This window comes from Gymnoscopelus microlampas (assembly GCF_963454915.1).
Source record: "Gymnoscopelus microlampas genome assembly, chromosome: 1".
NCBI lineage: Eukaryota > Metazoa > Chordata > Actinopteri > Myctophiformes > Myctophidae > Gymnoscopelus > Gymnoscopelus microlampas.
In genome coordinates, this window is record NC_139962.1 from 3,093,255 (window position 1) to 3,110,338 (window position 17,084).

The 17,084-nt window shown below is 38.2% G+C and overlaps 1 protein-coding gene across 1 annotated transcript in view; it reads left to right on the plus strand.

Annotated features, from left to right (window-relative positions):
* LOC311048878 (SH3 and multiple ankyrin repeat domains protein 2-like) overlaps positions 1-17,084 on the plus strand; it is a 338,179-nt gene that overhangs the window by 224,824 nt on the left and 96,271 nt on the right. Inside the window, exons 13-14 of the mRNA XM_084062202.1 lie at positions 4,483-4,622; positions 5,709-5,822. Coding sequence (XP_083918328.1) covers positions 4,483-4,622; positions 5,709-5,822 — 254 coding nt within the window. The remainder of the gene's footprint in view (positions 1-4,482; positions 4,623-5,708; positions 5,823-17,084) is intronic.

Here is a 17,084-nt window from a genome sequence, read left to right on the forward strand (position 1 = left end):
ATGTGTTATACAATCAAAGGCACAGAGAATGCTTAACCCACATATTATGCCAGTTTGGCAGCTCGCTTTTTGAACCACAGTGCTTGAAGTAAATGTACTCAGTTACATTTCTTTACACAGAGAGAGTAAATGTACTCAGTTACATTCCTTTACACAGAGAGAGAGTAAATGTACTCAGTTACATTCCTTTACACAGAGAGAGCAGCATATAGAATGAGGTCACATCTCTGAAGGAAAGGAGAGGTTGAGGAGGAGAGCAAGCATCCTGGACCAAGGTGACCCACTTACTGGAATAAAGCCTTCCCGTGTACCCTCATTTCCTCACTTCTTTTTTTAACCACAGTTACACCCTATAGCGTACCGGGGTCCCCCAGGGCTCCATCCTCGGTCCCCTCTTTGTTTTTCTTCTCTTCGACCCAAAAATAACCCTAATCTAACAAGCTCACTAATGTGTTTGTAGATCTATGTTCACCAAATATGCACATATTATGACATGGCCAGAATAGAGACACTAGGATAACCACTATTGTATTCTAAATCATACAGTGTCGCACAAAATAAACATATAGATCTGTTATTCTCACTATATTTGATTTTATTAATTGTATTGTTTTTTTTTAAGAAATTGACAAATTGACCAAACATAGGGATGCCAGGTTAATGTGGTTAACATAGAAATGTTTTATTAAATTGTGAAATTATCAAATATAAAATCAAACGTATAATACAGTCTCCAAAAGGAAACTCAACCCTTAGCAGACATACACATGAATGACCTGAGATGGGGATATCAAAAGCAGAGGCATACATATTTGTATGTTGTTTGTTTGTTTGTAGGATTCATGTTGATGTGTATTTTCAGACATTTAAACCCTCCATACTTGGTAAACTTTTGGGCTCTGTACTTGGCCTGCTCATGTTTTCCCTCAACACCAAACCTCTTTGCTGAAAATAGCCGATTGTGAGCTTGTAGATCTGCTATTTTCGGCTAATGTTCCCAACCACACACAAGAGAATCTAATCAACAATAAAAAAACAAATAGGACATGTAATATCATGATGCCTTTATTTATAATACAGGGCTGTCTGAGTTTCATTCACCCATAAGCCCACATTTGTGAAGAATAAACCAAGACAAAAATAGCAAGACATGCCATCTCCGGTTTACTTCCTGTATCTGTGAAGTAGGTGGAGCCTCTTTAGGAGAGAGCAAGCAAGGTTGGAGTCTATTTTTTTCCAATGGAGCACAGATTATGAACCATTCTTTAGCTCCATCATGGTCACTGAACTAAATATTGGACCCAATCGTCACAAGACACACAATATGTACAAGATTTTCACACTAAAAATGGCTTTTTTCCAGAGAGACAAATCAGGAGAAAATGTATTTATTATCGACTGTTCTCCGTCCCAGAAACACACTCTCGCGGGATCTATCTCCAGTAAACCTAGGCGCCTACTTAGGAGACCATTTGTAGGATGTGTGTACCATGTGGCCTCTAGTGTCTTCAACAGGGGGTCCGGGACCCCTAGGGGGTCCTCAGAGTTACTACAGGGGGTCCGCCAAATCTTTGTGTGGTAAGATTTTTTTTTTCATCAACCACTTTAACCCTATATAGCATCCCTTTTCTTAGGGGAACATTAGCCAAAAATAGCAGATCTACAAGCTCACAACGCCTCGCGCTGCGAGGCGTTGTGAGCTTGTAGATCGGCTATTTTTGGCAAAAAAGGTGTAGGTGTAAAAGGACCCAGTAAAAAGAAAAAAGTTTAATCTGAAACACAATTTTATACAATATAGAGGGGGTCCCTGCTCCAATCAGGATGGTGTATCTTCATACATTAACCATCTTTTAATGAACAAGTATTGGCATTCCACTTCCTGTTGACAACTGGACGGACAGCTCAACAGACCAATCAGAGTGCAGGGTGGGTGTGCGTCATCATGTCGTCATCATCATAGTCCTTCATATACAGCTGCTCAGCTGAACTGGGGGTGTGCTTACACACTGTCACCACTAAGGGGTGCCGTAGCACCATAGCAGGTGTGAGGTCACAGCAGCCATTCAGCTATTTTTGGATGATGTGTCTATTTTTGAAAGATTTGACAGAAATAAATGTGATTCAGTGTGACCAGGAGCAGGAGAAAACATGTCCCCGCCGGACATAACAATGCAGGAACCCAGCGGGGGGGTATCAAACGCAGAGGCATGGGTTGGGGTCCTTGAAATTAAAACATTTGAGAGACACTGCTCTAAAGACATCTGTGTGTGTGTGTGTGTGTGTGTGTGTGTGTGTGTGTGTGTGTGTGTGTGTGTGTGTGTGTGTGTGTGTGTGTGTGTGTGTGTGTGTGTGTGTGTGTGTGTGTGTGTGTGTGTGTTTGTGTGTGTGCATACGTCGTGCGTGGGTACTGTAAAATAGTGCATTTATATTGTACAATGTTCATTACATTCACACACACACACACACACACACACACACACACACACACACACACACACACACACACACACACACACACACACACACACACACACACCCAGGGGAGGAAACCGTACCGTAGGCTCATCAGGAGCAGTTAGGTGTTCAGTGTTTCTCTCAAGGACACTTTGACAGCCATGTCCAACCAGGAACCATACGATTCCCAATCTCCTGTGTGTGTGTGTGTGTGTGTGTGTGTGTGTGTGTGTGTGTGTGTGTGTGTGTGTGTGTGTGTGTGTGTGTGTGTGTGTGTGTGTGTGTGTGTGTGTGTGTGTGTGTGTGTGTGTGTGTGTGTGTGTGTGTGTGTGTGTGTGTGTGTGTGTGTGTGCAACAAAGCAATGAGCTGACACTTATAGCCTAGGTGTATAATGTCTTGCACGAATGCTTGGCATTTATTGTCTCCGCCAGGCCAAAGGCGTGGCGAGAGAGTATGTTTTACACCCTGTCTGTCCGTTTGTGTGTCCGTCCGTCCATCTGTCTGTGAGCAGCTAATCTCCGGCACCGTTGGCCCGGTCGCTGCCAAACTGTGCACACACCCTCCCTGGATGCCAATTCAGAACCTCTGCCCCACACATACTCCCTAGAGGCCAAGGAACAACCTTTGACCTGCATTTTTCACATCTGCCTTTTAGAGCGCCACCAGGAGGCCGACTTTTGGAAAACAGATTTTACTTACTCCTTCAGATTCTGTCCAAAAAGCACGCAAATCGGTACACAGTATCTCTAGAGTCATGTCATCAAGACGGATGTGTCCGATATTTCATATTCCATCTTAATTGGCTAACATTGACTTACAAAGTTTGCAGGATTGGTCCGTTTTGAACAAAATGCCTCAAATCATGAACGCAGTGTGTGATTGCCGTGCAATTTCACACGCACATTCCCACTAGGCCGAGGAACACATGCCACCCTTTTCACATTGGCCTGTTATAGCGCCACCAGCAGGTCTAATTTAACAAAACACACTTTTGGAACAAAATGCCTCAAATCATGAATGCAGTGTCTGATTGTCGTGAAAGGCCTAAGAAGAAATGGCACCCTTTTCACATTGGCCTATTATAGCGCCACCAGGAGGCCACAGTAACCTACCTGACCTGGCGGAGACCTGTGCTCCGAGGAGCACTTTTTCTAGTTTGTTACTGGTTTAGTAAGGAAAGCTTCCTCTGAACTTGAATTAAAAACACAGCCTAACTTCCAACAGGAAAAGCTCTCTGCTGTCCTGGTCCATCACAAGGACAACCGCTGGATCTGCAGTTATTATAAGACAAGGGGGTCCATGCACACACAGTTCTTCTAGACGGCTGGACCCTTCGGGGCCACACCGTTAAAAAAATCGTCGTCATCCATCGTACGAAAATCGAAAGTTTTAGACTTCCATGTACGACAATCCTTGGTGGCTGCGCGCACAGCCACCAAGGATTGGAATAGTCTAACCCCATCCCTCAAAAAATGCAGTTCGTTGGGCCCATTCAAAACAGCCCTAAAAACTCATCTTTCTGGAGGCCTAAAGAGGAGCTAGTACCAGTTTCCCTGTAGACAGACGACCCCCCCCTCTCCCTTTTTTTGTACATATTTTTTTATTTCATCATGCTTTTTTTGTATATAATTTTTATTTTCTCATTTTTTCCCCCCCTCTTTTTTTTTGTATATATATTTTTTTTGTAAATAGCTGTATATGTCTATGAAATTAATTCAAGGACCCCAACGGAAACAAGCCCGCAAGGACTTTTTTGGCCGGACCTTTTAGACAAAAGTATTATAAATGTAACTGTTTTGTTTTACATTCCTTTGTCTAATAAAAAATTCAATCAATCAATCAATCAAAAAAACACACACGCACATGCACACACACACACGCACGCACGCACGCACGCACGCACGCACGCACGCACGCACGCACGCACGCACGCACGCACGCACGCACGCACGCACGCACGCACACACACACACACACACACACACACACAGACACACACTGACCTGTGTGTCTCTCTCTCTTCTCAGTCCCGGTGGTCCGACAGAGTCGGGGGGCTCCAGGAGGAAGCTGTACAGTGCGGTTCCAGGCAGACATTTTGTGGTGGTCCGGTCCTACTCCCCCCAGGCCGAGGGGGAGATACACCTGTTCAAGAGTGACCGTGTCAAAGGTCAGTCTGTGGGGGGGGGGGGGGGGGGGGGGGGGGGCGTGTTTGTCTGACCACCATCTGAAAAGATGTTGTGCCGCCGGGGACCCCCATTAATATATAGATAGATTTCCAATTTTCAGTACATTTACTTCTACTCCACTACATCTCAGAGGCAAATGTTGTACTTTTACTCCACTACAATTATTTGAAAACTTTAGTTACTTTGTAGATTTTGATTATTATTACAAAACATACATTAACCACTTCAGTCCTATTTAAACTTTGGATACAAAATCTGCTATTTTCAGAATTTTATTAATTTTAGACATAATTATCTTAACTTGTGAAACGGTTTAATTTTGGTACTTTAAGTATATTTTGACGCCAATACTTTTGTACTTTTACTCAAGTAAACTTTGAATACTGAACTTTTACTTAACATACTGTTTCTACATTAGGGTATTGATACGTTTACTTAAAGGTAGGGTAAGTGATTTGCAATTATTCAAATAATTGCAAAATGGGTCTATGTTCTGATAGTACTCATTGCTATAGAGTGTTTGTTCAGTAAAAGGAGTCTCCTTGTCTCTCCACCTCTTTATTAAACAGAAAATGCATTTTCGTTAGTTTCAGTTTCATTTCCAATTTTATCCAATCAGGATAGAGAACTCAATCAGGATATAGATTAAACAAGTGAAATTGGAAGTGATGACACTAAGAAATGAGCAGGCAAAATTAGAACTGGAACAATATACAAATTAAGCTTAAAAATTGGTACTTTCTCCTGATTGGCTGAGATTTTGACACCTACCAGAAAATGCATTTTCTGTTTAGTAAAGAGCTGGAGAGACGGGGAGACTCCTGTTACTGAACAAACACTCTGTAGCAATGATTACTATCAGAATATAGTGCTTTAACCTTTTAACAAAATACTTTTTGTTTTAACCCATAAATATCACTTACCCTACCTTTAAGGAGATGTCAGTCAAATGTCAGTACTTTTTCCACACTGATTGTTTCTACCATGTTGGCTGTGAAAACCAATGTCTCCTTTCCTTGTCTCCTCTCCTCTCCCACTCCTCTCCTCTCCTGTCCCCCATGGTACAGTGCTGAACATCGGTGAGGGGGGCTACTGGGAGGGCAGCGCCCGCGGGCATGTGGGCTGGTTCCCTGCCGACTGTGTGGAGGAGATCACTGCCAAGCCCCAAGAGGAGAGGAGCTGTAAGTCTGAACACTGGCCACAAAATAATGTGTCGTGTGTGTGTGTGTGTGTGTGTGTGTGTGTGTGTGTGTGTGTGTGTGTGTGTGTGTGTGTGTGTGTGTGTGTGTGTGTGTGTGTGTGTGTGTGTGTGTGTGTGTGTGTGTGTGTGTGTGTGTTGATGGAATTTACCATCAAAGCGAGACTGCAAGTATTACCCACTAAATACAATCTGTCTACCTGGTACCCTCACACTCACAATCCATTCTGTCTGAACCATCAAGATTCACAACATCTAGAATCTGTTGCACACATAACAAATGGATGCCATGCATACAAACAGCTGTACATAGCCCGCCATGACCGCATTGTTGATATTGTGTCCGACGCAGTCCGAAACATCGTGCCTGCTAGTTCAGTATTGTATAAGCATAGGCGAGTATTACCAGAGTGGTTTGGGTCTACCTGTGATATCTTTGCTCTCATCCCCAATACACCTGACATTGTTTTTGTTGGCACCAGCCATAAGGAGGTGCTGATGCTAGAGGTAGGCTGTGTCTTTGACCTGTACATGGACCGGCCTTGGCTACAACTGTAGGTATAGTGTGGTGATATTGGGAAGCCTGGAACATGTACATAAATGTACCACTAGAGGCCTGCATATTGCTGGTTTGTCAAGGTCAAGAGCCAAACAAGTTGCAAAATATTGCTCTATTTCAGCAGTTATTGGCAGCTTATGTGTATCCATGAGTGCTCAGTAATAATTGACCCTAATATATTTGTTTCCCTGTTTAGTAATTTGTGGAATCAAATAAAGTATTTAAAGTGTGTGTTTGTGTGTGTGTGTGTGTGTGTGTGTGTGTGTGTGTGTGTGTGTGTGTGTGTGTGTGTGTGTGTGTGTGTGTGTGTGTGCGTGCGTGCGTGCGTGCGTGCGTGCGTGCGTGCGTGCGTGCGTGCGTGCGTGTTATACAATCCTATATTAAAATTGGCTACTGGGGGGGGGCTGCGGACCACGGCACAGACCCGATATGCCCATATATGGCCATGTCACTATGACTCAGACATAACCATAAACAAACTCGATATGCCCATATATAGGCATATATGGGGATCCGGGGTTGGCTGCATAGCGGCTGTCTAAAATATACGCAGACTCTCGTCTTTTAGAATGTCATGCTCTCTCCTTTCAACTTGTGTTCTGTCCATCATGAACAATACAGCTTCCTCAGCTCATACATGTGCCTCGACGTCAAGCTCTGCAATTAGAGAACACTATTTTTTTTTCCTGGATCATAAATAGTGTTTTTCATCTGATTGCTACAGGACCGATGTTGAGTACATTTTAATACTTGTATACTTTTACTCAAGTAAATTTTGAATACCGGACTTTTACATGTAATGGAGTATTTCTACACTGCAGTATTGATACTTTTACTTAAGTACACAATTTGAGTACTTTTTCCACCACTGCTTGGAACAGCTCTGTGATGAGGGCGATTGAGAAAATAATTAGTAAAAGCAGTGTCTGTATCTGTGTGTAAACGCTAATGGTCAATGTCTGTGTGGAAGTTGAGATCAATAGCTCGGATCAGTACGGATCAGATAGAATGATAGAATGAAGGACAGATGTTCCTTAAATTGATAGTGAGCAAGTGTTGATTTCGTTGACTAAAACTATGACGAAAAATGTTCGTCGACTACCTTTTTTCACTGACGAAAACTTAAAGGTAGGGTAAGTGATTTTCTTTTGTTAAAATAAGTGTTAAATATCTCTATATTGTGATAGTACTCATTGCTGTAAAGTGTTTGTTCAGTAAAAGTCTGCTTGTCTCTCCAGCTCTTTATAAAACAGAAAATGCATTTTCGTTTCAGTTTCAGTTTCATTTCCAATTTTATCCAATTAGGATAGAGAACTCAATCAGGATATAGATTAAACAAGTGAAATTGGAAGTGATGACACTAAGAAATGAGCAGGCAAAATTGGAACTGGAACACTATAAAAATGAAGCTTAACAATGGGTACTTTCTCCTGATTGGCTGAGAGTTTGACACCTACCGGAAAAACTATTTTCTGTTTATTAAAGAGCTGGAGAGACGGGGAGACTCCTGTTACTGAACAAACACTCTATAGCAATGATTACTATCAGAATATAGTGCTTTAACCTTTTAACAAAATACTTTTTGTTTTAACCCAAAAATATCACTTACCCTACCTTTAATAAAAACAAAACAAAAACTAAGCTATGATGACTAAAACTAAGACTAAATATGTTGACAATTTCATCAACAAATACAAAACTAGACAAAAATGTTAGTGAGGGATCTAGTGGAGAAGAGATCCAGTAGAACTAAAAGACGCTTGGGTGTTGCGCTCTGAAAATAGCCGATCTACAAGCTCACAACGCGTCGCGCTGCGACGCGTTGTGAGCTTGTAGATCTGCTATTTTCAGCATGCAACCAAGTGTGAAATCAGCCATTACGACGCCATCAAGACACCGCCACAATACATTTTAGTCGACTAAATCAACTGTAGATTTAGTCGACTATAATCTTATGATATTTAGTCGACTAAAACTAGACTAACAGTTAAACCTAATATGAATAAAACTAAATGGAATTTTATTCAAAAGACCATGACTAAAACTAAACCAAAATATGCTGTCAACATCAACACTGTAGTGAGCCATGGTTCACCAATGCCTTTTTTTCTTTTTCTTTTTTAAAGATATGTTTTAAGGGCTTTTTCTGTCTTTATCGTTAGGAGAGTAGACTGACAGGAAATGGGGAGAGAGATGGGGGGGGGGGGTGATACACAGCAAAGGTCATCAGGATCGGGACTCGAACCCGCGTCACGCTGTCAAGCTGGATTACCAGTTTATATGGTATGCGCCTGGACCGCTAGGCCAGCGGGCGGGCGCCCCCATGGTTCACCATTGTTTTTGTGTTTGTTACGGTTGTGGTGTGGACTGTTTGATTGATTGATTGATTGATTGATTGAAACTTGTATTAGGCACAAAGAATGTAAAACATAACAATTACATTTATAATACTTTTGTCTAAAAGGTCCGTCCAAAAAAGTCCTTGCGGACTTGTTTCCATTGGGGTCCTTGGTATTCATTTCATAGACATATATAGTAGCAACCAACAGTTCAAATATCAACATAAAAATATAGAGAAGAATGACACTATGTACAAAAAAAGAAAAAAGCATGAAAAAATATATATATATATATGTACAAAAAAAGGGGAGGGGGGTCGACTGTCTACCGGAAAACTGGTACTAGCTCCTCTTTTGGCCTCCAGAAAGATGAGTTTTTAGGGCTGTTTTAAATGAACCCAGCGAACTGCATTTTTTGAGGGATGGGTTAGACCATTATTCCATTACTGTGCTAACTGCTTGACTTTGGCCCCGCTCCTTTGTACAATAGAGAAGTTGATTAACTCTTGTTTTACTGTTGTACTGTTTTATTGGATCTTGTTTTGTCGATACACTTTTTGTATTAGCTCGTGCTCATTTGATTTTGCTATTTTGTCTCATCTGTTTAAGAAAGTAGGTAGCTGATATATAGCACTTTTACCTCAGCGCTAGGTATACTCTTGGTTGCTTGTTTTTGCAGAAAATGCACTTAAGACTTCTGGTGATTAGTAGTTTCCTTCCCTACCTATGTTGAATTCACTTATTGTAAGTCGCTTTGGATAAAAGCGTCTGCTAAATGACTGTAATGTAATGTAATGTAGAGAAGGTTATATAAGCTTGTGAAAATGCTTTAGAGGCTCGTTGTCAGTGTCACGTCATGGTGTGTGGTCTTCAGTCTCGTGATCACGTGATGTGACAGGCTCTTTGCTCCCCCCGCCATCTCTCTCTGTGTCTCTCTCTCTCTCTCTCTCTCTCTCTCTCTCTCTGCTAACTCAGCCGTCCTGTGCCCCCCCCCCCCCCGGTCATGTGGGTCCATGCTAATGAACATGTCACCATCGTCACGCGACATTCCCTCCTCCTCCTAATGTCTACTTTGCAGATCTAAATGATTACATTATAAAACATACATTAACCCCTTCAGCCCTATGTTATACGTATGCTATTTGAAAATAGCCGATCTACAAGCTCACAACGCGCATTGCAACGCGTTGTGAGCTTGTAGATCGGCTATTTTCAGACATTTCTTACTTTTACTTTAAGTATATTTTGATGCCAATACTTTTGTACTTTTACTCAAGTAACATTTTGAACACAGGCCTTTTACTTGTAACAGAGTATATCTACATTGTAGATCGGCTATTCTTGGCACGAGACGCCACCGTGCAACTAAGTATGAATCGACCTTCGGATTTGCTTTTCTGTCCTCGTCAGAATAGCTGATTGTCTGTCTGTCTGTCTGTCTGTCTGTCTGTCTGTCTGTCTGTCTGTCTGTCTGTCTGTCTGTCTCTCTCTCTCTCTCTCTCTCTCTCTCTCTCTCTCTCTCTCTCTCTCTCTCTCTTTCTCTCTCTCTCTCTCTCTCTGTCTCATACAATTGTGTCAAAGAACGTATGATTTGATATGACCTGGTGCAGCACTTTATACTCATGTTAGGCCTCAGTCACGTTTTCCCCCAGCGTCTTACATAATATATAGAAGGCAAGCTTTCAAATGATGTGCCATACATTGCAATCTGAACATACAGTATATGAAGAAGATATCGATGCACAACGCGTAACATCGCGACGCATTGCACGTACCTCGCACCAAGGAAGCGTTTTTTAACTAGTGATGCATGATATCATTGGTGGCATATCGATATCGGACGATATTTCATTATAAACCGATATTGTTCACCGATATTGACTGATATTTCACAGATATTTGTGACGTTAATGAAAATCAGCAATGAGCTCAGTATAAATATCCTCCTATAATTCTACAAACCTCTGTGGTGGGTGGTGGTGGTGAGGCCCGGTTCTCCTCAGTGGCTGGAGCAATTGATCTGAATTTGCACGCAGTCATTGACCATTAATTACCATGTGCACGGAACAGCGAAGCAACGTTTGTCGATTTCACCAAAATCTCAGCTGTTTGTTAGCGTCTTTGTCGCCATGGTTACGGCTGCCCTGCCCAGCTGTGGGATGGCCCCGCGAGCTATGGGATGATGAGTGAAAGTACAGAAGAATTGATATCAAAATGTACTTAAAGTATCAAAAGTAGAAAGTAGTCATTAAGCAGAATGTCCCACTTCACAAGTTTTCAAATGTATACAATGTCTAAAAATCTTTAGAAAATAGCAGATCTACAAGCTCACAATGCGTCGCGACGCATTGTGAGCTTGTAGATCTGCTATTTTCGATATATATATATATATAGGGCTGAAGTGGGTAATGTATGTTTTGTAATAATAAAGTAACTAGTAACTAAAGTTTTCTAGTGGAGTAAAAAGTGCGATATTTGCCCCTGAGATGTACTGGAGTACTGAAGATTGGAAATACTCGAGTTGTTACTCAAAATTGTACTTAAGTACAGTACTTGAGTAAATGTACTTAGTTGCTTTACACCACTGGCGACAGGCAGCAGACCCCACTTTGAGAGCCAGTGGAGCCTGTACTACAGTACATATCAAACTGTCTCATATTCTACTACAGTACATATCAAACTGTCTCATATTCTACTACAGTACATATCAAACTGTCTCATATTCTACTACAGTACATATCAAACTGTGTCATATTCTACTACAGTACATATCAAACTGTGTCATATTCTACTACAGTACATATCAAACTGTGTCATATTCTATACAGTACATATCAAACTGTCTCATATTGTACTACAGTACATATCAAACTGTCTCATATTCTACTACAGTACATATCAAACTGTCTCATATTCTACTACAGTACATATCAAACTGTCTCATATTCTACTACAGTACATATCAAACTGTCTCATATTGTACTACAGTACATATCAAACTGTCTCATATTGTACTACAGTACATATCAAACTGTCTCATATTGTACTACAGTACATATCAAACTGTCTCATGTTCTACTACAGTACATATCAAACTGTCTCATGTTCTACTACAGTACATATCAAACTGTGTCATATTCTACTACAGTACATATCAAACTGTGTCATATTCTACTACAGTACATATCAAACTGTGTCATATTCTACTACAGTACATATCAAACTGTGTCATATTCTACTACAGTACATATCAAACTGTCTCATATTCTACTACAGTACATATCAAACTGTCTCATATTCTATACAGTACATATCAAACTGTGTCATATTCTACTACAGTACATATCAAACTGTGTCATATTCTACTACAGTACATATCAAACTGTCTCATATTCTATACAGTACATATCAAACTGTGTCATATTCTACTACAGTACATATCAAACTGTGTCATATTCTACTACAGTACATATCAAACTGTCTCATGTTCTACTACAGTACATATCAAACTGTGTCATATTCTACTACAGTACATATCAAACTGTGTCATATTCTACTACAGTACATATCAAACTGTCTCATATTCTATACAGTACATATCAAACTGTGTCATATTCTACTACAGTACATATCAAACTGTGTCATATTCTACTACAGTACATATCAAACTGTCTCATATTCTATACAGTACATATCAAACTGTGTCATATTCTACTACAGTACATATCAAACTGTGTCATATTCTACTACAGTACATATCAAACTGTCTCATGTTCTACTACAGTACATATCAAACTGTGTCATATTCTACTACAGTACATATCAAACTGTCTCATATTCTACTACAGTACATATCAAACTGTCTCATATTCTATACAGTACATATCAAACTGTCTCATATTCTATACAGTACATATCAAACTGTGTCATATTCTATACAGTACATATCAAACTGTCTCATATTGTACTACAGTACATATCAAACTGTCTCATATTCTACTACAGTACATATCAAACTGTCTCATATTGTACTACAGTACATATCAAACTGTCTCATATTGTACTACAGTACATATCAAACTGTGTCATATTCTACTACAGTACATATCAAACTGTGTCATATTCTATACAGTACATATCAAACTGTCTCATATTGTACTACAGTACATATCAAACTGTCTCATGTTCTACTACAGTACATATCAAACTGTCTCATGTTCTACTACAGTACATATCAAACTGTGTCATATTCTACTACAGTACATATCAAACTGTGTCATATTCTACTACAGTACATATCAAACTGTGTCATATTCTACTACAGTACATATCAAACTGTGTCATATTCTACTACAGTACATATCAAACTGTCTCATATTCTACTACAGTACATATCAAACTGTCTCATATTCTATACAGTACATATCAAACTGTGTCATATTCTACTACAGTACATATCAAACTGTGTCATATTCTACTACAGTACATATCAAACTGTCTCATATTCTATACAGTACATATCAAACTGTGTCATATTCTACTACAGTACATATCAAACTGTGTCATATTCTACTACAGTACATATCAAACTGTCTCATGTTCTACTACAGTACATATCAAACTGTGTCATATTCTACTACAGTACATATCAAACTGTGTCATATTCTACTACAGTACATATCAAACTGTCTCATATTCTATACAGTACATATCAAACTGTGTCATATTCTACTACAGTACATATCAAACTGTGTCATATTCTACTACAGTACATATCAAACTGTCTCATATTCTATACAGTACATATCAAACTGTGTCATATTCTACTACAGTACATATCAAACTGTGTCATATTCTACTACAGTACATATCAAACTGTCTCATGTTCTACTACAGTACATATCAAACTGTGTCATATTCTACTACAGTACATATCAAACTGTCTCATATTCTACTACAGTACATATCAAACTGTCTCATATTCTATACAGTACATATCAAACTGTCTCATATTCTATACAGTACATATCAAACTGTCTCATATTCTATACAGTACATATCAAACTGTCTCATATTCTACTACAGTACATATCAAACTGTCTCATGTTCTACTACAGTACATATCAAACTGTGTCATATTCTACTACAGTACATATCAAACTGTGTCATATTCTACTACAGTACATATCAAACTGTGTCATATTCTACTACAGTACATATCAAACTGTGTCATATTCTACTACAGTACATATCAAACTGTCTCATATTCTACTACAGTACATATCAAACTGTCTCATATTCTACTACAGTACATATCAAACTGTGTCATATTCTACTACAGTACATATCAAACTGTGTCATATTCTACTACAGTACATATCAAACTGTCTCATATTCTATACAGTACATATCAAACTGTGTCATATTCTACTACAGTACATATCAAACTGTCTCATGTTCTACTACAGTACATATCAAACTGTGTCATATTCTACTACAGTACATATCAAACTGTCTCATATTCTACTACAGTACATATCAAACTGTCTCATATTCTATACAGTACATATCAAACTGTCTCATATTCTATACAGTACATATCAAACTGTCTCATATTCTATACAGTACATATCAAACTGTCTCATATTCTACTACAGTACATATCAAACTCTGTCATATTCTACTACAGTACATATCAAACTGTCTCATGTTCTACTACAGTACATATCAAACTGTGTCATATTCTACTACAGTACATATCAAACTGTCTCATATTCTACTACAGTACATATCAAACTGTGTCATATTCTACTACAGTACATATCAAACTGTCTCATATTCTACTACAGTACATATCAAACTGTCTCATATTCTACTACAGTACATATCAAACTGTCTCATGTTCTACTACAGTACATATCAAACTGTCTCATGTTCTACTACAGTACATATCAAACTGTGTCATATTCTACTACAGTACATATCAAACTGTGTCATATTCTACTACAGTACATATCAAACTGTGTCATATTCTACTACAGTACATATCACACTGTGTCATATTCTACTACAGTACATATCAAACTGTGTCATATTCTACTACAGTACATATCAAACTGTCTCATATTCTACTACAGTACATATCAAACTGTCTCATATTCTATACAGTACATATCAAACTGTCTCATATTCTATACAGTACATATCAAACTGTCTCATATTCTACTACAGTACATATCAAACTGTCTCATATTCTATACAGTACATATCAAACTGTCTCATATTCTATACAGTACATATCAAACTGTCTCATATTCTACTACAGTACATATCAAACTGTCTCATATTCTACTACAGTACATATCAAACTGTCTCATATTCTACTACAGTACATATCAAACTGTCTCATATTCTACTACAGTACATATCAAACTGTCTCATATTCTATACAGTACATATCAAACTGTCTCATATTCTACTACAGTACATATCAAACTGTCTCATATTCTATACAGTACATATCAAACTGTCTCATATTCTACTACAGTACATATCAAACTGTCTCATATTCTACTACAGTACATATCAAACTGTGTCATATTCTATACAGTACATATCAAACTGTCTCATATTCTATACAGTACATATCAAACTGTCTCATATTCTATACAGTACATATCAAACTGTCTCATATTCTACTACAGTACATATCAAACTGTGTCATATTCTACTACAGTACATATCAAACTGTCTCATATTCTATACAGTACATATCAAACTGTCTCATATTCTACTACAGTACATATCAAACTGTCTCATATTCTATACAGTACATATCAAACTGTCTCATATTCTACTACAGTACATATCAAACTGTCTCATATTCTATACAGTACATATCAAACTGTCTCATATTCTACTACAGTACATATCAAACTGTCTCATATTCAACTACAGTACATATCAAACTGTCTCATATTCTACTACAGTACATATAAAACTGTCTCATATTCTATACAGTACATATCAAACTGTCTCATATTCTACTACAGTACATATCAAACTGTCTCATATTCTACTACAGTACATATCAAACTGTCTCATATTCAACTACAGTACATATCAAACTGTCTCATATTGTACTACAGTACATATAAAACTGTCTCATATTCTATACAGTACATATCAAACTGTCTCATATTCTACTACAGTACATATCAAACTGTCTCATATTCTATACAGTACATATCAAACTGTCTCATATTCTACTACAGTACATATCAAACTGTCTCATATTGTACTACAGTACATATAAAACTGTCTCATATTCTATACAGTACATATCAAACTGTCTCATATTCTACTACAGTACATATCAAACTGTCTCATATTCTACTACAGTACATATCAAACTGTCTCATATTCAACTACAGTACATATCAAACTGTCTCATATTCTACTACAGTACATATCAAACTGTCTCATATTCTACTACAGTACATATCAAACTGTCTCATATTCAACTACAGTACATATCAAACTGTCTCATATTCTACTACAGTACATATCAAACTGTCTCATATTCTACTACAGTACATATCAAACTGTCTCATATTCTACTACAGTACATATCAAACTGTCTCATATTCTACTACAGTACATATCAAACTGTCTCATATTCTACTACAGTACATATCAAACTGTCTCATATTCTACTACAGTACATATCAAACTGTCTCATATTCTACTACAGTATATATCAAACTGTCTCATATTCTACTACAGTACATATCAAACTGTCTCATATTCTACTACAGTACATATCAAACTGTCTCATATTCTACTACAGTACATATCAAACTGTCTCATATTCTACTACAGTACATATCAAACTGTCTCATATTCTACTACAGTACATATCAAACTGTCTCATATTCTACTACAGTACATATCAAACTGTGTCATATTCTATACAGTACATATCAAACTGTCTCATATTCTATACAGTACATATCAAACTGTCTCATATTCTACTACAGTACATATCAAACTGTCTCATATTCTACTACAGTACATATCAAACTGTCTCATATTCTACTACAGTACATATCAAACTGTCTCATATTCTACTACAGTACATATCAAACTGTCTCATATTCTACTACAGTACATATCAAACTGTCTCATGTTCTACTACAGTACATATCAAACTGTCTCATATTCTACTACAGTACATATCAAACTGTCTCATGTTCTACTACAGTACATATCAAACTGTCTCATATTCTACTACAGTACATATCAAACTGTCTCATGTTCTACTACAGTACATATCAAACTGTCTCAT